The sequence below is a fragment of the Phocoena phocoena genome, chromosome 2, assembly GCF_963924675.1.
Source record: "Phocoena phocoena chromosome 2, mPhoPho1.1, whole genome shotgun sequence".
NCBI lineage: Eukaryota > Metazoa > Chordata > Mammalia > Artiodactyla > Phocoenidae > Phocoena > Phocoena phocoena.
In genome coordinates, this window is record NC_089220.1 from 74,348,725 (window position 1) to 74,369,811 (window position 21,087).

The 21,087-nt window shown below is 48.1% G+C and overlaps 1 protein-coding gene across 1 annotated transcript; it reads left to right on the plus strand.

Moving 5' to 3' along the window:
- The first annotated feature begins 4,044 nt into the window (after positions 1-4,044).
- On the plus strand, positions 4,045-9,554 carry RBM23 (RNA binding motif protein 23). The gene is made up of 12 exons (XM_065870968.1): positions 4,045-4,110; positions 4,894-5,015; positions 5,519-5,566; positions 5,695-5,862; positions 6,068-6,121; positions 6,276-6,393; positions 6,491-6,643; positions 6,729-6,866; positions 7,396-7,461; positions 8,989-9,184; positions 9,272-9,376; positions 9,466-9,554. The coding sequence occupies exons 1-12, from the start codon at positions 4,045-4,047 to the stop codon at positions 9,552-9,554; spliced, it is 1,323 nt and encodes a 440-aa protein (XP_065727040.1).
- The last annotated feature ends 11,533 nt before the right edge of the window (positions 9,555-21,087 follow it).

Genomic DNA, 21,087 nt, shown 5'->3' on the forward strand with positions numbered 1-21,087 from the left:
AAGAGACCTTTGAGCTTGGCTCCACCCATGCTCAGATTTTAGCCAATGAAAATCTGTACTTTGGAGTGTTGCCGCGAAACCCGTGAGATTAATTCCGCCACCTGAATGTTTCGGCGCCTGCGCAGATTGGGAAAGGTTCTGGAAGACAGCGGAGCTGCCGCCATTTTGCGGGAAGAGGAGCAGCTCCAGTTGTAGTGGGGCTCTTACTGCTGAGTCTCTGGAAGGGAGCCGTGCTTCGCGTCCCCCGACACACCCAAAGGAACGAAGGGAACCGGGACCCCCCCACCCAGCGGGGACCCGGAACTGGTAAGAAACCCCGAAACCGGGTCCCCCCCCGAAACGTCACATATGCGTGACGTTGCCGCACGGCGCCTCCCCCTGACGTCACAGGCAGAAAATGGCGTCAAGAGCAGAATTGGGCAAACTTTTAAAATTAAAAACATTTTTTGTTTACTTTGGTCTGGAAGTGTTCGCTACCTAACTGTAGTCCATCGGCACCCTCGTGGCTACATCCTTTAGCGATGAAGATGCTGTTTCAAGGGTCCCAATGACTGATCTCTTTCCAGGTCCCCGCAGCCCTGACATTTAGGGTGTCCCACACTGTGGAGGGAGCATCGACCCACCACGGTCTGAGAGGACATGTGGGATCCGTTTTCAGCCCCTAGTGCCACCACTCAGAGATGAGGGAATTGAGGCTTCTTTCTCAATCTTCAGCCTCTCAAAGACTCATGTTCAGTATGTTGGCCACTGTGCGCACACATCCTGTGGCGGTAGAGGAGCATAATGGGGCCACGTACGAGGGTTTAGAATCGGGACACTGGCCCTCGCAGAGATGCTGCCAGTCGGTAACTTGTAGGACCATTTTTTGAAGCGTGGCCTTGGCTGTTACACAACATGGGGAATGTTTTTATCTTTCTCATTGTTTTTTGTTCTTAATTAAGCTGTCTTCAGTTTGGAGATGTTTGTGCCCAGCTCAGTTACCGGACCCAGGAGATGGCGCTACCATCACCTCTGGGACTCCAGCGTTTGGTGAATTCTGCCTGATGGGGCTGACAGTGGTTCTTCACTCTCTTTTGCCCCCGCGGCAGTGGGGCCTAAGTGCTGGCTTGGGTCTTGTCTGTGCTATGACAAGGTCCACGTAGTGCCATGATTATGGGCCTCTAACATAGTTTTTGAAGCAGGGTTGGAAGAAAGCACTATAATATTTTAATGTATGGGATTGAGTGGACTTTGATCCTTAAGTTAGGACTCAAAGAGTTTGAAAACTCCCAACGTGAAAGCACATAGTGTTTGGGACATTCTGTTTTTAGGACATCTAGAAAGACTAAACCCAGCAAGATTGCAAGTTTCAAAGTGTGCTGGTGTTATACATGTCTGCTTAAATAGATTCATTCGTTTCTGAAGTCTGAAAACTTTATTCCATAGGAAGGGGTTTATTTGTCAACTTACATGAAAGTGTTTTTTGGTGTTAAGTTATCCCTATGCTGTACTAGCACTCAACAAAGAGCAGTTCTTGAAGCATTTCATTTGGAGAGTTAAAGGCAGACTGTAAAAAAGAGAAGCGTTATGACACTTAGAAAATTTGTATAGATTTGGCAGCCAAAATGAATGAAAGGGGCTTCCCTGGTGGCGCAGTGGTTGAGAGTCCGCCTGCCAATGCAGGGGACACAGGTTCGTGTCCCGGTCCGAGAAGATCCCACATGCTGCGGAGCGGCTGGGCCCATGAGCCGTGGTCGCTGGGCCTGCATGGCCGGAGCCTGTGCTCCGCAACGGGAGAGGTCGCAGCAGTGAGAGGCCCGCGTAGCACAAAAAAAAAAAAAAAAAAAGAATGAAAGGAACAGAGCTTGTAGATCAAAAACTTACTTTTAGAACCATTTTTTCCCACAGTAGCATATGTTAAGATATATGCTGGCATATATTAAAATCAGCATATATTAAAGTCAGCCTGGTTTCTAATATTTTGTAGCATATACTGTTACACGCTGAGTATCTGTAAGCCACACAATAGGTGTGACTAATGGGACTGATTCTTTTGATATACCTATCAGAACATTAATTCTTCAGGTCAGTATATATTTAAAAGTAGACATCTTGGTAAGCTGTGTACTTTTCTTTTTTAAATTTCCTTTAGGGTTTAAGTTATAAACCACATGAGAGAGCAGTAACCTGTTAGAATATTAGACTTAAGAGTCGGAAGATTTATGATCAAGGGTCAGCTCCTCCATTTGAGCTTTGTGACTTTGGGCAGTTCACAGAACCTCAGTTTTTTCATCCGTGCATTTTAAAAATCTTTCTTCCGTCCTTCTTTCCTTCCTCCCTCCCCCCACTTCCTTTCTGCTGTGCCGGGTCTTAGTTCAGGCACGTGGGATCTTTAGTTGCGGCATATGGGCTTTTTACTTGCAGCATGCATGTGGGATCTAGTTCCCTGACCAGGGATCGAACCTGGGCCCCCTGCATTGGGAGCACGGAGTCTTACCGCTGGACCACCAGGGAAGTCCCTCATCTGTGCATTAGATCCAGTATTTGCTTGTAGCATATGTTACCATTGATTGTTAAATAAATGTAAGGTGTTAGTATAAGAGATTGAGTTCACTGGTTTTTAGACACACCTATTTTATTTTGGTTTGATTTCCATTTTAAGCCTTAAATTTGGCTCCAAGTAAGTTTTATTGGTTGGCTCTTTCCAAGAATCTTATCTCTGTAACATGTTTAGCATAGTGCCTAGCAATATTAGGTACTATAAATGATAGATATTGATATAATGATTACTTTTATTAAATCATCAAAATAGGCTATGGACTCTGAGGGCAACCAAGACAGCATGATTGGATGATGCGTTAGCTGCTTTAAAGAGGACAAAGCTCTTGAGGATATGGAAAGTCTAATTATGATTAACCTCCTTGTATAGAAAGTATTTAGATTGGTTTTTTTTTCAGCTTTATTAAGATATAATTGATATGAAATATAACCGTACACATTAAAGTGTACAGTTTGATGTGTTTTGATATGAGTTAACACCCATGAAACCATCACCCCCCAAATTCCAAAATGCCCTTTTATAATCCTTTCATCCTAGCCCCTTCCCACCTATTCTTATCCCTAGGTAACCACTGGTCTGCTTTCTGTCACAACAGGTTAGTTTACGTTTTCTAGAATTTTATGTAAATGAAATCATACAGTATGTATGCTTTTTTTAACCTGTTTCCTTCCACTCAGCATAATTATTTTGAGATTCATTCATGTTACGTATATTGATAATTTCAGACCAGTAATTTCTGAATAATTTATCCTATTGATTTTGTTTGGTGTCTTCTGTTTTTTTTTATTTATAGACCTGTGGTGGACAGACTTGGGAAAGACCATTGCTAGATGTGAAAGCTTGGGGTAGGCGAGAAGTCCTACTGTACCTTCCTAGACAGAAAGGCTTCAAAGTGGGACTGGTTAAGCCTGTCTTAATCATGGTCTTTCTGAGTTACCCAAACTCTGGTCGGTATTGTATAGAAAATGCTTAATGATGAATCCCTTCATTATTTGTGTTGGGCGATGGTGTGGGGAAAAGCTTAGGACTAATCTGCATTATTCTGGTATTGCTTTCTCTTGCTCCTAATTTTTAGTCATGCATTCTTACCTTTTAATTGGAAATATGTGCCAATTTAAGTTTAAACCAATTATTTATTCAGAATTTTGAACAGTAGAATGGAGGCCAAGTGTCTGTTGTAAAATAAATAGTAATTTTGAGTACCAACATTTTCTTTTCACAGGACAGGGTCTATATTGTATTTTGTCTCTACCTAGATACTCAGTTTTCTTCTAGACCCCTGACCTTTTCTAAGCCACAAAGCAGAACTAGTTCAGATCTGTAAGGTACAAAAATAAACATAGGGTAAACAAGAGCGGGTAAGGTACCTTTGGAGTTCAAGAAACAGAACTGTATATCCTGAAGTCTGTTTCTTGGAGGGGGGAGGGAATGTGGGGTGCTGGAAGGGGAGGAAAAATATAAATGAGGTTCTTATGTATTGATGTCCTCTCCTCAGATCTGCTACAATGGCATCCGATGACTTTGATATAGTGATTGAGGCCATGCTGGAGGCTCCCTATAAAAAAGAGGAGGTAAGATTCCCCATCTCACTCTTGGAATTGGTCTGGTAAGGAAAAGCACTTGTGGATCATCAGTTTCAACGTTTTGTGAATCTTCTTTCCCTGTTTGTTTATTATGTGCAGTGGCTTTCATAAAAGGCATAATCTTTTTTTTTTTGTTTTTTTTGCGGTACGCGGGCCTCTCACTGTTGTGGCCTCTTCCGTTGTGGAGCACAGGCTCCGGATGCGCAGGCCCAGCGGCCACGGCTCACGGGCCCAGCCGTTCCGCGGCATGTGGGATCCTCCCGGACCAGGGCACGAACCCGTGTCCCCTGCATCGGCAGGCGGACTCTCAACCACTGTGCCACCAGGGAAGCTCAAGGCATAATCTTTTAGTAAGCTCTGCTGGAGGCCGATACTCAAGGGCCATGCTTACAGAAAGGACCCCAAAAACTGGGGGGGGGACATGAAATTGCGGTGGGAACCAGTGCTTTGCTCACAGCTCTCAGTGACACAGTAGAAGGTCAGTGTATCTTAGACATAACTCTCATTTCTCACTCTCCAGGGAAATGGATGTTAGTGGAACAGATGTTGGGGTAGCTAAAGGTTTGACTTCAAAATATGATCTTTTTGGGTAGTTTCCTTCCTTCTTCTCTTATTCTTTTTGTTAGGAGATCCAGGTGCTTAGAAACTGTTTAGATGATTGAGAGCTTCGATTTCATGAGCTTTCTTCCTTGTCCACTTCTTTCTTTGCCCAATGGAATCTGTGTGTCTGCCACCTGGTACCTTGTGTCATTTTCCTGGCGAACCCCTCAGGATGAGCAGCAAACTAACGAGGTTGAAAAGGAGAGCCCTAGTAACACCACCAACAGCACCAGCTGTACCGGCAGCAGTGGCAGTGGCACCAGTGGGAGCAGCGCCAGTGGGGAGGCAGGCAGGTGAGTGTGGCCTGAGGAAAATGGGTTGGCAGCTTGAGGAAGGGAAGCAACTGTGTCCGTTATAGAAACAGCCAGAACAGGGAGGTGGTTGCTGGTAAGACTTCTGACTTTTAGTAATGGCTCCACTGGGTCATGGGAATGATGGTGACCTGGGTTAATGATCTTCTAGTCTTCGCTTGCCAGTGTAGATTTGTGGATAGACTTGTGGATCAGTCCTAGCGTCGATGTAGTATTTCACTTGAGTAAAATAGCAAGAGGATCTCTGATTTGGAAACATGAGCTTTTGCTTGGTTTTGTGGGGAAAAATGGCCATTTCAGATGCCTGACAGCATTCAGGGCTCTGTGTAAACTGATGTCATGCCATTGCTGTGAACTTCTGCCATATTGTCTTCTAGGCTTTGGTCTTTCACTGCTTTCTGTTTCACCCTTGCTTTAGTGTCATTTCTTATCCTTGGGACAGGTGATGAAACCTCAGTAGTAAGAGTTTATGCTCTCTTTGACAGGAAGAAGAGGAGTCGGAGCCATAGTAAAAGCAGGGATAGAAAACGCAGGTCAGTCATTCTGGGGCCGCTTGGGTTTTGAGAATTATAAATGGAAAGATACCAGGGAAAGCTATACATTAAAGACCAGAAAGGTTGGATTGTTCTTTAAGGAGCTTAATAGTCATTGCCGTCCACAGTCGTAGTCGAGACCGTCATAGGCGGAGAAGCAGTCGGAGCCGGAGTCGAGATCGGCAGCGTCGTCACCGCAGCCGTAGCTGGGAACGTCGACATAGTAGTGAGTCACGAAGTCGAGACCGACGTCGTGAGGATCGTGTGCGCTACAGGAGTCCACCACTTGCCACTGGGTATCACCTTTTGCTTATAAGATCACCTTTGTATCGTGTTTTGTGGTAGGCAGGAGACCCAGTTACTGGAGGGGTGATACTCAGAATTGGCATGAGCGATGAGGTGCTGTAATCTGGTTTTCTCATGGTGGAAGACCCAGCACTGGGCCAGTGTGGATAAAGGTGGGTGACACGGTTTTCAGTTTGGTTGTTCTCTGTTCTGTAGGCGTAGGTATGGACACAGTAAGAGTCCTCATTTCCGGGAGAAGAGCCCAGTCAGGTGAGTTGACAATGAGCACTCTTTTAGGGATTGTGAGTTATGAATAAAAAGCGGTTTGAGCCAAACCACAGGAATGTGTAGTACTTGAGGGTAGCTGAAGAATGATGACCAAGTACTGGGAGGGAGGGTCTCGACGATTTTGCTCACTCTTTAGGGAGCCAGTTGATAATCTGAGTCCTGAGGAGCGGGATGCCCGCACGGTGTTCTGTATGCAGTTAGCTGCCCGCATTCGGCCTCGAGACCTGGAGGACTTTTTCTCGGCTGTTGGCAAGGTAACCCCTCTTCCCCCTCTTAGTTGTCTCAGAGAAGCCTGTCTTCTATCCATCCCCCTTTATGCCCAATTCAGGATTTCCTTTTTGCCCTGGATAGGTTCGAGATGTACGTATCATCTCAGATCGGAACTCACGTCGTTCTAAGGGCATTGCCTATGTGGAATTCTGTGAGATCCAGTCTGTGCCACTTGCCATTGGGCTGACCGGACAGCGGCTGCTGGGAGTGCCTATCATTGTACAGGCCTCACAGGTGAGCAGCCTGAGAAATGGACATAAGAAGATGGAGATAACGGTGGTAGGTGTGGGGCATGACCCATCATTTCCTTCTTCCACAGGCTGAGAAAAACCGACTGGCAGCCATGGCCAACAACCTGCAGAAGGGCAGTGGTGGACCAATGCGCCTCTACGTGGGCTCCCTGCACTTCAATATCACTGAGGACATGCTCCGGGGCATCTTTGAGCCCTTTGGCAAAGTGAGTAGAAAGTGAGGGAAACCTCTGAAGGGAATCGGAAAAAGTGGGGAGGGCGAGTGTACCTTCTCGTTCTGTCTGACCATGATTAACCCATTGCTTGTTTAACAATGGCCATGTGGGTCCATGCTGGAGGAGTTGGGCTCCATCTCTGTATTCATACTGCTCAGGAGACAAATTAGGCACCATGAAATCAAATAATGGGGTCCATATGAAGTAAGATGAGTCAGAAAAAGTGTTTGGGAAAGAGATGGGCTTTATCTCATTTTTAAAATGATTTGGAGAGCTGTAATGGGTTGGTTAGAAAGTTAGAGGTATTTAGAACAATCTGGGTAGGGGACTTCCCTGGCGGTCCAGTGGTTAAGGCTCTGTGCTTCCACTTCAGGGGACGCAGGTTCGATCCCTGGTTGGGAAACTAAGATCCCACGTGCCACATGCTGCGCATGGCCAAAAAAATAGAACAGTTTGGGTAGGAAAGATCAAAGGTGTGGCTTAGCCAAAAGATTATTGATTATTTTTCTCTATTCTGCAGATTGATAATATTGTCCTGATGAAGGACTCAGATACAGGCCGCTCTAAAGGTTATGGTTTTATTACGGTGAGTCTCTAGTCTTCAACTTCTTAATTTTAGTTTAGGTTTGTCCACTTGTCTGACTTTGCAGCTTAGCTTCATGCTCCTCCCATAGGAACTGTCTAAATGACCCATAAACCCTGGTGCCTGAAGCTTGGACTAGCCTTCTGCCCCTTGAGATGAGTGCATTGCTTGAGATCATGGCTTTGCTCCTACACTCTGTCAGTGGCACTGGTATGGGGTGTCCAGGAGGTCAACCAGCTTCCCTGGTGCTACAGCTTGCTCTCTGGGTAATAGTAACGATTCCAGGCTGCAGCTAAGAGGTTGGGGGCATGAGGGAGGTTAGGTACGGGCCTTTATAGATGTGCTTTATAGAATTGGTATATTTTCATGATGGGATGGGAATAAGAAGGTATATACTTCTCTCCGGTCCTACCCAGTTTGAAGCAGTTTCCCCATTGAGAAATATCTTTATATTTAAATACCACTATAGGGAAAACAGTAAGGCCACCTAATAGTGGGCAAGTCTCACCTTTTCCTGACACTCCAACAAAATTGTTTCCAATTCCCATAACTGGTTCTTCCAGCCCCATGTGACTCCAGGCTAGGACTGGCTGCCAGCCACAAAGTCTAATAGAAGCTGATATTTTCTGGGCTCAATCTAGGCAGCATACACCCCCCCCCCCCAGTTGCCTGCAGGGCAGAGGGGAGGTAGGTTGTGTTCTACCGTGGGAATTGCTCATCTCAGAAGTATCTGGTAAAAGCAAGCCACCTATACCACCTGCCTAGGAACTGTCAGTACCACATGCCAGGCCCTAGGACAGGTAATACCAGAGTAAATAAAGCCAGCTGTGGTGTTCATGGTGGCAATTACCTTTTCTAGCTCCCTGTGTGACTCAGATGCAGAAAGGCTTCTGTGGGGCCTTTTTGCCTTTGTGTTGCTGCCTTTTAGGTCAACACCTTTGACACATAAACAGCAAACGGGGAATCCTCTTTATGCCAGGCTGCTGCTAGTGCTGCTGCTGGAAGGGACGAGAGAGTAGAGGCCTTCTGGCCAGTGGGCCAGAGTCAGCCGCACTGGGGCGGGGTGGGAGTGGGGGTGCAGTCTCGCTCTCAGTACCAGGGTGTGCACCTTCCTGAGCCTGGGCTCTGGAGTTCCACGTTCCTGGTTCTTGACTAAGGACTGAAACTTACTAGTCCTGAGGGCTGAAATTAAAACTCAGGAGCCTTGGATCTCAGCCTGTCTTACTTCCATTTGATATGCCCATTTGTGAAACAGCCTATCAGGCTGGGCTCCCTACAAATGATGCACTGTTAGGTTCTCAGTGGAGCTGGAGATTGAAAAGCGATTGCCCTTGAGTCAGCTGGAAAAGGTCTTTTTTAGAGAACCATTTGCGGGCATGGGGATCTTAGGTCACATTCCCTGGGAAAGAAAAATTTGAGCCACAGTGAGCATGCAATTTTCACGGGACAGTAGGATGAAAGAGTATTAGTGGGGCTTTGAGAGCATGTCTGTGGCCAGGAGGTACCTGATATGACCTGGGTTTCTTGTAGTTCTCTGACTCTGAGTGTGCCCGCCGGGCCCTGGAACAGTTGAATGGCTTTGAGCTTGCTGGTCGGCCTATGAGGGTTGGCCATGTGACCGAGCGACTGGATGGTGGCACAGACATCACTTTTCCTGACGGAGACCAGGATCTGGATCTGGGATCAGCGTGTGGACGTTTGCAGCTCATGGCCAAATTGGCAGAAGGTAGGGCTTCTCTGCAGAGTGAAGAACATGGCGTTGAATTTTACATCAAGGGTTAGGACTTAACCCCACCTCGTCTTTTCCTCTGAGGCTCTGGAATCCAGCTGCCGACCACTGCTGCTGCTGCCCAAGCTGCTGCCTTGCAACTGAATGGAGCAGTTCCTTTGGGGGCCCTGAACCCAGCGGCTTTGACTGGTAGGCTTGGACTTGGGAAAGGGAGAGAAGGGTCAGGCCTGGAAGGCAGGAATGCTCTGTGCTAACTCCCTTGTCTCTCTTTGTTCCAGCTCTGAGTCCGGCCCTGAACCTCGCCTCCCAGGCAATCGCCTCCCAGTGCTTCCAGCTTTCCAGCCTCTTTACCCGCCAAACCATGTGAGTCTCAAGGCCCAGCTCATTTCAGTGTTCACAGTTACTTTCTTTCCTCCGGCTTCCCGTTTACATCTTCTCCATGCCACAGGTAATTAGTGGCGCAGTCCACTGCCTACCTGTGCCTCTGGGTCCTGCCACTCCCTTCTCCACGTCTACCCTTCCATGGCCCCTTCTCTCCATTCTGTGGACCAAACCATCCTGAGGTTGTGAACATTGACGGTGGGGGAACTGGGACCCCCTAGGACACCAAGAAGAGCTCCTGCCCACCGCAGCCACAGTGGGAATAGACTCTGGTGAGCAAAGCTGCCAGTTGAAGAGAACAGAATCTGCACTTGAATTGAACATCTGTTTCTCTGTATTTATCGTCTCCTGGGATGACCTTCCTTGCCCTTTACAACCACCTCTTACTGATTCCTTGATTCCTCCCCCATTGGGAAGGCCATAGGGCATTAACTGAAGGAACTAACCGCTCTTTGCCTGCCTGTACCTTTACCGTACAGTCTGTCACGGAAAACCTTTAAGACCTCTGGTCTGTGAGGACTTTGGGGTTTGAGGGAGTGAACCTTGAAAGTGCTGGCTTGCTGCTACAAGGGCCCTGGAAGATAGCACAGACATGTGTGTTGGGAAGCCTGCCTTAAACCTTAGCTTGGGGCCAGAACTGCTACTGTGGGCTCATCATCTTGCTGGGAGGTGTGGGAATGATCTCTCCTGCCAGCCGTTTTGGATGTCTTAGGGGCATTCGGGAGTTCAGTGAAAGGTGGGGTACCTTTCTGGTATCTTCCATCTTCCTTTGTGTAGTCGTCCTTCCTTTGGCCCAGGGTGGGAGGATGGAGGGGAGGCTGCTTCTCTCCACCACTTCCATGTGCCTCTGGAGACTGTGGGCTCAAGCCCAGCTGGGCACACGTGAGTCCTTCTCACTGTATTTTATAACCTTGTGTCTGTGTACATAAATATAAATATATATATATATATATATATAAACTTCGTACAAAAGGCAGGTTCCACGGTTGTGGCGGCGGCTGCCCATGTGTGGTCTCGGTCCAGTGGTGTGTCTGTCTGACGTTAACTTCTCCTGAGCCAAAACCACGAACGGTTCTAGGGATATAAAACATTTGTAATGCTATTAAGTTTTCTTTCCTTTATTTTAATTTTTTAAATATTTGATCTTTAGAAAGAAAAACAGACAAAAGGCACACATGCCATCTGTATCTGCTTTATACTCCCGTGGTCTTTATGCCCCGTGGTCTCCTTCTGTCTTTATCTTGATTATCTCCAAACCTCCCTGCCTAGTGGACAGACCTCCAGGCTCCCTCTCTCTGCCTGGGGACAGATCTTGTCTTTCCACCAGATGGCAGTGTGACAGTAGCACATTCTGCACCTTGCTCTAAGGGTGTTTCGTGATCCTGAGGAGGTTAAGTACCAGAGAAGCCTTCTAAGCTCACCATTCTTACTTTGTTGAGCTCTGTACCCGCCTTTGGACCTTTTTGTAGTAGACATCCAGTCCAATATCCAAAGGGGTTTGGGCATTATACATCAGGGCTCCCCAGGCCTTAAGTCTGTCATTGTTTGCCCTTTCAGTCCCCCCAACTCTTCTTTCCAATGGCTTTGATAACACAGGCCTGAGTCCGATTGATGAATTTCCAGGGAGCTGAGTATTCCACACATGGCCCTTCCAAAGGTGAGGGCACACCTTCCTCTGCCTGCTTTGTAAGGCTTAGAACAAGGGGCTAGTCCAGAGCCTGGCTCACCAACTAGGGACCAACCAAAAGGAGAAGGTCTGAAGTTCAGGGACAGGGCTCTGTGGGCTTCCTCCATTCTTTACTGGTCTCTGTGCAACAGAATGTTGAGAGTTTATTGTCATGCTAAAAATTTGGATAATTGCTGCTAGGTTTTAACTTGTCAGTTAAGGCTTCTAAGCACAATGATGGTTTTTTAGTGGTTAGCTTATGACGTTGCTCTTTACACTGCAGTGTTAAGTACCTGAAACCTACTTGTGGCCTAAAAGGCCACTGGGACTCTGGAGGGACTTCCAGGCTGCTGCAGTCTCACCCACTGTCACCCCTACCCCTTCCCTGTACTAATTTGCTCTCTGGACCTGGGAGAAGGGAAGGAGGCCACGTTATTTTCAGGTAGGAGCAGCTGGCTAAGGCCCAGTCCCTTGCAGTTATTGATACGGCTGCTAAGGCAACCTGACCTCAGTGCAGACTATTTTTATGCATCCTCCTGACGCTATGGGCCAGGCCTCCTCATGGCAGTCTTGAACATCTTCAAACTGTAGGTACCCCCGGGCCTTGCTTCCTGCCCTCAGGTGGGCCCCCACCACTGCTCAGTTTCCTTATACTCCCATTCCTAGGTGCTTTGGCCTTCCTGCATTTTGGGTCCTTCCACCTCAGTTCTTCCTTGCTCCTTGTTCTTAGAGCCTTGCGTAGCTTTTTGCTGGGAGAGAGACAAGGGTGGAAGTAAGGGAATGTCAAAGACAACTTCTGTTCTAGTCTTAACCTACATAAGGTGACAACGTCTAGTGGGTAACAGCCAGTGTCACTGCGTGTGACTCAGTGCCTTCTTATTATTCATCCTTCCGTAGAGGGTGGTTGGAGTGGAGAGAAGGGGCAGTGAACAGCCTCTGGGCCCAGCCTAATGTAAAGGAGCCTCCCTCAACCTCCTGCCTGAGCATGGTGGCTAAGGTGGGAGTAGAGATGAGACTGTTGCCCAGGTCTGTTCCCAGCACAGTTAGAATTTCCCCACGAGTCCTCAATTCTAAATGGGATTTTTCACCTGACTTTCGGCTTATAGCCTCCACTTCTCTCTTTTCTAAGGCAGTGGCATTCCTCCCTGTTCTTTAAACTGCTGTGTTCTTTACATTGGGATTCACCCTACTTCTTTCTTAGGCTCTGTGGGCTACCAGTGGAAGCAGGGCTGTGACCTATGAACCTTTAGTCTTGGTGCTTATAAGGAAGGGAAATGAGCTAAAAACTTGGAGGTATTCTGTCACAGCCCCTGTTTTCTATTAAAGAGTCTGGTGCGAATCAGGAAGTATTACTTGGACAGGGATTTCCCTGGTGGTCCAGTGGGTAAGACTCCACGCTCCCAATGCTGGGGGGCCCAGGTTCGATCCCTGGTCAGGGAACTAGATCCTGTATGCATGCCGCAACCAAGAAGCTTGCATGCTGCAACTGGAAAAAAAAAAGTGGGGGGGAGTATTACTTGGACAGTGCGAAGAGGCTATCCTGGCACCAAAAAGTGGAATGGTTAACAATTAATGAGAATTTACATTTATGTAGGATTTGGTGTGGGTTAGGCATTGTTCTAATCATTTTATATGTATTGAATTGTTTAATCCTCACAACGACCCCTCTGAAGTAGATTCTTTTATTATCTTTACTTTGTTAATGAGGAAACTGATACCCCAAAGGTTAACTAACTTGTCCCCCGATTATGCAGTTAGCAAGTTTGGGATTTCAGTCCAGTCTAGCTTCAGATCCCTTGATCTTAATCTTAACCTGCCTCATCATCACTGTGGAAGCCAAAGCCTTGGAGTCATGGGGAAGTGTCACTTTTTCTGTCTCTTTACTTATAGTTCTCAGTATATCCTGAATTCTTCCACTTCCATGTCTACTGTCTTGTTCTCTTTTCCTGCCCCTCTCTACTGGTCAAAATCCTGTCCTTTAAGACTGATGATTTCCTAGTTGAAGTTGATTTTCCTTTTCAGTATTCTTGGTCCTATGTAGGTCTTATTCTGACTTTATTTACAGTTCTTTGTAAACTCTGTTACTAGATGGTTATAGCTTGATGAAGCCAGTCATAGATGTGTCTTTTTCATTACTGGGGTTTTTTTTTTTGCTGTACGCGGGCCTCTCACTGTTGTGGCCTCTCCCATTGCGGAACACAGGCTCCGGACGCGCAGGCTCAGTGGCCATGGCTCACGGGCCTAGCCGCTCCGTGGCATGCGAGATCTTCCCGAACCGGGGCATGAACCCGCATCCCCTGCATCGGCAGACGGACTCTCAACCCTGCGCCACCAGGGAAGCCCATTCATTACTGTTTTGTTTGCACATATTTCATATCTGTTGAGTTGAATTAATTCCCCTCAGTTCAAGTCAGAGCCAGGCTTTCCAGAGGCTGTCCCTTCTAGCCTGCTTTTCCTAGCAGTCTCATCCATTTCTTCCTCACCGCTCGAAGAGAGGAGGCAGCTTTACTCTTTTTGGTGTTACCATGGTAGCCTGTGAAGCTTTCTAAAGTGCTGCTTGCCACCAGGAGAGACTGATGTTTCCATGACAACCAGGTGAAGTCAGTAGTCATGAGCTGAATGCAGGAAAGGAGTTCTGATCTGAAGCTGTGTGTCTGAATCTTCTGACTTCAGATATCCCCCCCTTCCCTCCCAACTTTTGCACTTTATATCCAGAACTGATTGCTCGCAAAGTGTATTCTTTTTTTTTTTTTGGCTGCATTGTGTCTTCGTTGCGGTGTGAAGGCTTCTTATTGCAGTGGCTTCTTGTTGCGGAGCACAGCCTCTAGGCGCACAGGCCTTTGCAGTTGCAGCACGCAGGCTCAGTAGTTGTGGCACGCGGGCTCAGTAGTTGTGGCTCGCAGGCTCAGTTGTTGTGGTGCATGGGCTTAGTTGCTTCACAGTATGTGGGATCTTCCCGGACCAGGCCTTGAACCCGTGGCTTCTGCATTGGCAGGCGGATTCTTAACCACTGCGCCGCCAGGGAAGCCCCTCAAAGTGTGTTCTTGGTTGAGAGAGCTCTGTGTGAGGTGAAGCAGACCAGTCAACTTAGATCGTGTGGGAAAATGGAGGCAAGGAAAGAGATGATCAAAGATCACTTTTAAAAGTTGGATGAGGGCTTCCCTGGTGGCGCAGTGGTTGAGAGTCCGCCTGCCGATGCAGGGGACGCGGGTTCGTGCCCCGGTCCGGGAGGATCCCACATGCCGCGGAGCGGCTGGGCCTGTGAGCCATGGCTGCTGAGCCTGCGCGTCCGGAGCCTGTGCTCCGCGATGGGAGAGGCCACAACAGTGAGAGGCCCGCATACTGCAAAGAAAAAAAAAAAAAAAAAGTTGGATGAGTTCTCTTGGCTCTCCGAGACGATCTGCTCTCAGGAGCCCTTAAGGAGTTGGGTGGAGTTACTGGAGACCCATTAAGCAGTTATTTTTGAGGGCAGTGGGTGGATGAGGTGCCTGAAGATGGGAAAAGAGCCAGTCGGTGCTGGATTGCAAGAGGGAAACAATGACCTTGGAAATCAGAGACTTGTCAGACTCTTGCCAATATTCCAGAAAGGATGGGAACTTGAGTCAGCTTTCAAGCATCCTGAAGCCTACCTGTTTAAAATGAATGGTGCTGAGAATTAGCCTCCTTCTCCCACTTCCTGGGCCCAACCAGGGGACCTGCACCCTGTAGCAGAAAGATCATACTCTAGAATAACACCAAGTGGTTCCGATCTCTCTTCTGCCACAAACCAGCTGAGTAAGCTTAGGTGTTACTTCTCTAACTCAGACTCCCCTTTTAGAAAGGAGATGATAACAGTAGTACCTGTCTTGGGGATGTTGTGAGGATTCAATGAAATGATAACCTGTAGAGGCCTTAGAACTTGATAGCTTCCCATTCCTCTGGATGCCTACATACTTGACTTTCTACCTGACCTAATTCTCCTCCCCAACTTTGAGAATGCTCAAGATTTACAGGGGTGGAACTGATGGTGGGGCAATGGTGAAAATAAACCTTCATTGTTCCTGGGCTAAAGTCCCAGGCTTACAAGGTCCTAGGTCACACACAGTCAGGCTACCTTTCAGGAAAACAAATCCCACTGGTCAAATCTCTTTATACTTGAAACTCTATAATCAGGTTACAACCAGATGGCTTTGGAAAATCAAGGTGGGCCCCTCAAGTACCTTCAGGATACCTAGTGCCCTTTGCTTGGTCTGGCTAGGGAGAATCCCAGAGCAGTCTCTGTTATAGTCCTTTGCAAGCATCCCCCCTAATCTCCCCCAAGCATTCCTATAGCACCTGTCTTTGTGGTCTCCAGAGCCTAGCCCTACCTACTCTGGCAGTTTCCTTTCAGAATAGTGTTTTAACTCAGCACAGGTCCTCTGCCTAAAGTTGTAATTTGAACAGAAAAATGGGAAACTGTAGTATAATACCATCCTTAGGCTTCAGTTGCCAATCTTCCCCCCAAAACTACCCAAACAAGAAATCCGATAATGGGTTACCTGTGAGTCTTGCGGGAGGCTGTTGGACTTTGTGGACCACAACTTAAATTTGTATCTCCAGAGTGGTGCCATGCTTTGAGAGATTAGCATGTTGCATGGTTGCCTGAATAAGGGACCAGACACAGGTTGCAAAAAAACATTGCTTCTAGGGCTTCCCTGGTGGCTCAGTGGTTGAGAGTCCGCCTGCCGCTGCAGGGGACACGGGTTCGTGCCCCGGTCCGGGAAGATCCCACATGCCGCAGAGTGGCTAGGCCCGTGAGCCATGGCCACTGAGCCTGTGCGTCCGGAGCCTGTGCTCCGCAAACGGGAGAGGCCACAACAGTGAGAGGCCCGCGTACCGCAAACAAAAACAAAAACAAAAGAAAAACATTGCTTCTAAATCAACTATACTCCAATAAAAATTTTTTTAAAAAGAAAAATAATTTTTGTAAAAAGCATTACTTCCCACTGCTCATTTGTATAATCATGAAGATATTTGCATTTTTATCTAGTCCTCATGATTATCCTACAAGATAGGTATTATTATCCTCATTTTATTTATTTATCTATTTATTGGCCATGCCTTATGGCAGGCAGGATCTCAGTTCCCACCGGAAGCGCAGAGTCCTAACCACTGGGCCGCCAGGGAAGCCCTTATTCTCCTTTTATAATTGGGAAGAGCTGAGGTTCAGAAAGACAAGAGAGGTTAAGAGTGACTTTCTCCATAGACTTCCATCCAGAAAATAGCCTGAGTGCCAGGTAAAAGGCTTACACAGCCCCACTGAATTTATATTCATGCCTTGAGTTTACAAGGCCACCAAGCTGTAGAGTCATGACATCAAGACTCAAATTCCTTGAGTATTTCCATCAGAGAGCCGCCAGGTGATAAAGGACTAAGAAGCAGAATGCTCTTGTCTGGTTTTGGGACCCTTTGACATCCTCCCAAATTTTGCTTCTTTCTGTACAGGGAGGGTCTTTACGTCATCATGTGGCAGGCTGCCCACCATTTCTCCTGTACATTTGCTCATGTGGTTTTGCCGCAAGACATTTCTTTTCCTTCTTTCCCCCATCTATCTACAGCCTATTGTATAACCTTCAAGGCCCAGTTCCTAAAACATGTCTTCCAAATGTTCTGTCTCTTCCATTCAGACTCTTAGAGCACGTGATATAGCTTGCAGTTAGTCAGAATGTGGTATAGTTTGCTGCTGTTTTGGCCATGGTAGTGCTGCCTCCAACTTGCCCTGTCTCTCCAGCTCAATTGTAAGCTGCTTGAGGGCAGGGATAGTGCCTTATCTGTATTTGTTCTCTCTGTAGGGCCCAGCACAGTGACTGGCATATGGCAGTACTTGAGCAGAGCAACAAGCATTTGTAGCTGAAGGATTAAAACATCCAGGAAGATTTTACTTAGACTGATGTGGATTGGAACAATTAGATTAATGAAAAGATGTATGTATGGGTGGACTTTCTGGGAGTGAGGATTTAATGCAGAAGACTTGCGGAGTGTCCTTCCATGACTTCGGCAGTCCTTCAGAAGAGGAGAGACCCTGTTCCAGTCTCTAAAGAGGGTTAGATGCAGCAGGGCAGAAAGGCCCAGTTGTAAGCGGAGGCCCAGAGCAGAGCGATAACTTCTAAGACAGGACTGGCCTCACTTCTGGCCTCTCAGGGAGAGAACACCCAGTCTATGCTCTTGGCCAATGAGGAGGCCTTGTGGGCCAGGAGGCATGGGGTTAGTAGAGGTTGGGCAGGGACTGGGCTGATAAGGGAGCACAGACCCCAAGTCAAAATTGCAGTGGTTAAGAGGAGCACGGGGCTTCCCTGGTGACTCAGTGGTTAAGAATCCGCCTGCCAATCTGCCTGCTCGAACCCAGGTTCAAGCCCTGGTCCGGGAAGATCCCACATGCCCGGAGCAACTAAGCCCGTGCACCACAACTACTGAGCCTGCGCTCTGGAGCCCGCATGCCACAACTACTGAAGCCTGTGCACCTAGAGCCCGTGCTCTGCAACAGGAGGGGCTACCGCAATGAAAAGCCTGCACACCGCAACAAAGAGTAGCCCCTGCTCTCGGCAACTAGAGAAAGCCGCGCGCAGCAACAAAGACCCAACAGAGCCAAAAATAATAAATAAATTTATTAAAAAAAAAAAAAAAGGCGCATGAGGGCAGAGAGGATCTTACCTGGCACAGGCAGCTCAGCATCGGGCCCCTTTGCTGGTCTCATGCCAGCGCAGATCAGCAGCCTGGGCTTACTTTGCCTTGATCAGAGGGAGGGAGAAGAGTGGCTAGGATCTCAGAGAAGACCCCACCTCTCCCAAGTCTAGCAGGAGCGGGGCTTCAGCTTCTGTCTGTTCTGAGCTCTTTCCTGTAGGCGTCTGGAGGGAACACACAGATGGGTCGGGCTGATGGAACTGGCTGAGTTGGGGGGAGGGAAGCTTGTGGCGTGTGTGGCTCCCCTCATGGGGGAGGTCCTGCCGTCATCATCTTTAGACTTCTGCCACATGAAAGGCACTGGGCGTTCTGGTTCCTCATTCTCCCCTCCTGCCACATTTGACCAGTGGTGGTACTCTTCCTCTAGAAAACCCTTCTCCCTGGGCAGTAGCCACTACCAGCTCAACCCTAGTTCCTCCACTGCTTCTTTGGCAGCTGCATCCCCACCTTCTTTGTCTGCCTGTCCCCAGGATTCTCTCTTTGGTCCCTCTTCTTTCTCTGGAACACCAAAGCTTTGTTTTGTTTTAAATGATTTAGCTTAGGGACTTCCCTGGTGGCACAGCGGTTAAGAATCCGCCTGCCAGTGCAGGGGACATGGGTTCGATCCCTGGTCTGGAAAGATCCCACATGCCGCGGAGCAACTAAACCCATGTGCCACAACTACTGAGGCTGCGAGCCACAACTACTGAGCCCTCGTGCCACAACTACTGAAGCCTGCATGCCTAGAGCCCGTGCTTTGCAACAAGAGAAGCCACCACAATGAGAAGCCTGCCCACCACAACAAAGAGTAGCCTCCGCTCTCCACAACTAGAGAAAGCCCGCGAGCAGCGACAAAGACCCAATGCAGCCAAAAATAAATAAATTTATTTTAAAAAGTTATTTAGCCATAGTTAAAAACCCAAAAGGTAGAAAAAAGGCATGCAGTGAAAAGTAAACGTCCTACACTTGTCGTCCACCCACCCAGTTCCCTTTCTCAGCAGCAGTCAGTACCATCCTGGCTTGTGATTTGTTGGGTCACAGACCCCTTTGGAAATCTGATGAAATTCATGAACCTATTAGACAAATGCATGACTGCACAAACGCATCAGATTGTACCATTTCACAAGAATCACAGACCCCTAAAACCCATGTGTGGTTTGAGGCTAAGGATCCCAGCCTGTATTGCACCCTCTTAGTCTCTCCCTTAGTGGGTCCCTGGTGCAAAATGAAAATGCAGGGTTCCTTCTTCAAGGAGCCTCGTTCAAGTGACAGCAGAGCATTAAACTAAGCATGGGGCCCTGTGTGACTGCCCTGCATCTCATCCTTTCCTCTGGCTTTTCTCCTACCATTGGTATGGCAATTATTCTCCTATCTGTGTCTCTTGCCCTAACTTGTTCTGAATTTCAGACTCAACTGTCCAGGGATGTATTTCTGAGCGTCTCAAACTCAAGAATCTCCAAAATGGAGACATTTACCGGCTACCTCCCCTGCCCCCTAACCCAGTTCCTCACCATCCTCCCATCACCTGCAACTTCTCCCTGTCTTTATACCCAACCACTTAGTTGCAAGTCGCACAGATTCTGACTCTAAGTTCCATGCCGCCTCTCCTTTCCCACTGCCATCTCCCTCAGTGTGGTCCTTCATTACCTTCCATGTGTATTTCTGTGATTGTCCCCTAAACTCATCTCTTCAGGCCTTGCCTCTGCTGCTTCAGTCCATCTCCTTGCCTCCCCTTCCCAAAGGACCAGCCCCATCATGTCACTTACACACTCAAAACCCTTCAGTGACTCTCACTGCCTACAGAATTGGGCACAAACTCCTTTGCCTGGCATTTAAGGTCCTTTGCAATAGGGCTCCCAAACTTCTTTTCAGTGCTCATCTCTTAGCCCTCCTCTTCACGTCCCTGAGATTTCAACGCAACTGTAGGACCATCTGGTCCCTTAACGCGCCCAGTGTGTTTTCCTGCAGTTTACAATTTGCACTGCCGCTGTTCCTGGTCTCCAGAGTTTAGAGCTGGCTTACGCTACTATAGCCGTGTAATTTCTCTGGCCCTTTTACCACAGCCACTGCCCATGGCTCTGCCCATAGTGTCCCCTGCATTCTTTCTACTGTCCCTCTCCCTCTTCCCCTCATCCTCACTGAAGGGGTACCTCAGATGCAAGGCTGGATACAATCACCATTAAGTATCAAGAAGACGAGAGTGCAATCCCAGCTCTATTGCTTATTGACCTCAGGCAAGTTACTTTGTTTCTTCCACAGTAAAAGGTAGTGACACCATATAGTCATTAAAGAATTGAGATAAGTGAAGTCCTAAGGATAGTGTCATTATTCATATCATCATCTCACCACCTGTGCTGGGCTGGTCCCCCTTGGCTCCTCCCCAGCTGCAAGGACTCAGGAGACATCTCATCCCTCTTTCCATCGAGTTCTGGGAAACTGGGTGGGGTAGAGTGGAGGCCTGGCCCTCAGGTGCTCAGGTAGCTGTATTGTATGTCTAGGGGTGAGGGGAACTGCTGCCTCTGCTCTCTTTGTTCAGACTCTTAGCTCAGGCAGCAGCAGGCGTGGGCGTCCCCAGGGGAGGCACTGACAGCTTCAGTTCTCACAGGGACCTTGCAGGTGACAGCTGGGGAGGTGCAGGCCAACCCTATCACGCCCCAGCTGATGGGCCTCCCTGTTGGATGTGGCTCCACCTTGAAGCAGCCCAGGCCACAGCTGAGTGTACTTCTAGGCGCAAAATGTAGCTTCCAGGGCTTCCTTGGTGGCGCAGTGGTTGAGAGTCCGCCTGCCGATGCGGGGGACGCGGGTTCGTGCCCCGGTCCGGGAGGATCCCACATGCTGCGGAGCGGCTGGGTCCGTAGGCCATGGCCGCTGAGCCTGCGCGTCCGGAGCCTGTGCTCCGCGGCGGGAGAAGCCACAGCGGTGAGAGGCCCACGTACCGCAAAAAAAAAAAAAAAAAAAAAAAAAAAATGTAGCCTCCAGTGGGCTCCTTGCCGGTAAGGGGTAAGGTGATGGGGACCTGCTCACTGAGTTACCAAATTAATTCTAACGGGTCCCTGCTCCTCTCCAGGCCTGTTTTTTCATTGGCAAAGGGACAAGTTGGGCTCCGTAATCTTTAGGGGCCTTTTGCCCCTTGTTATGACTACTCCAGAACTAAGTCAGTTCCGGAGTCTCCCTA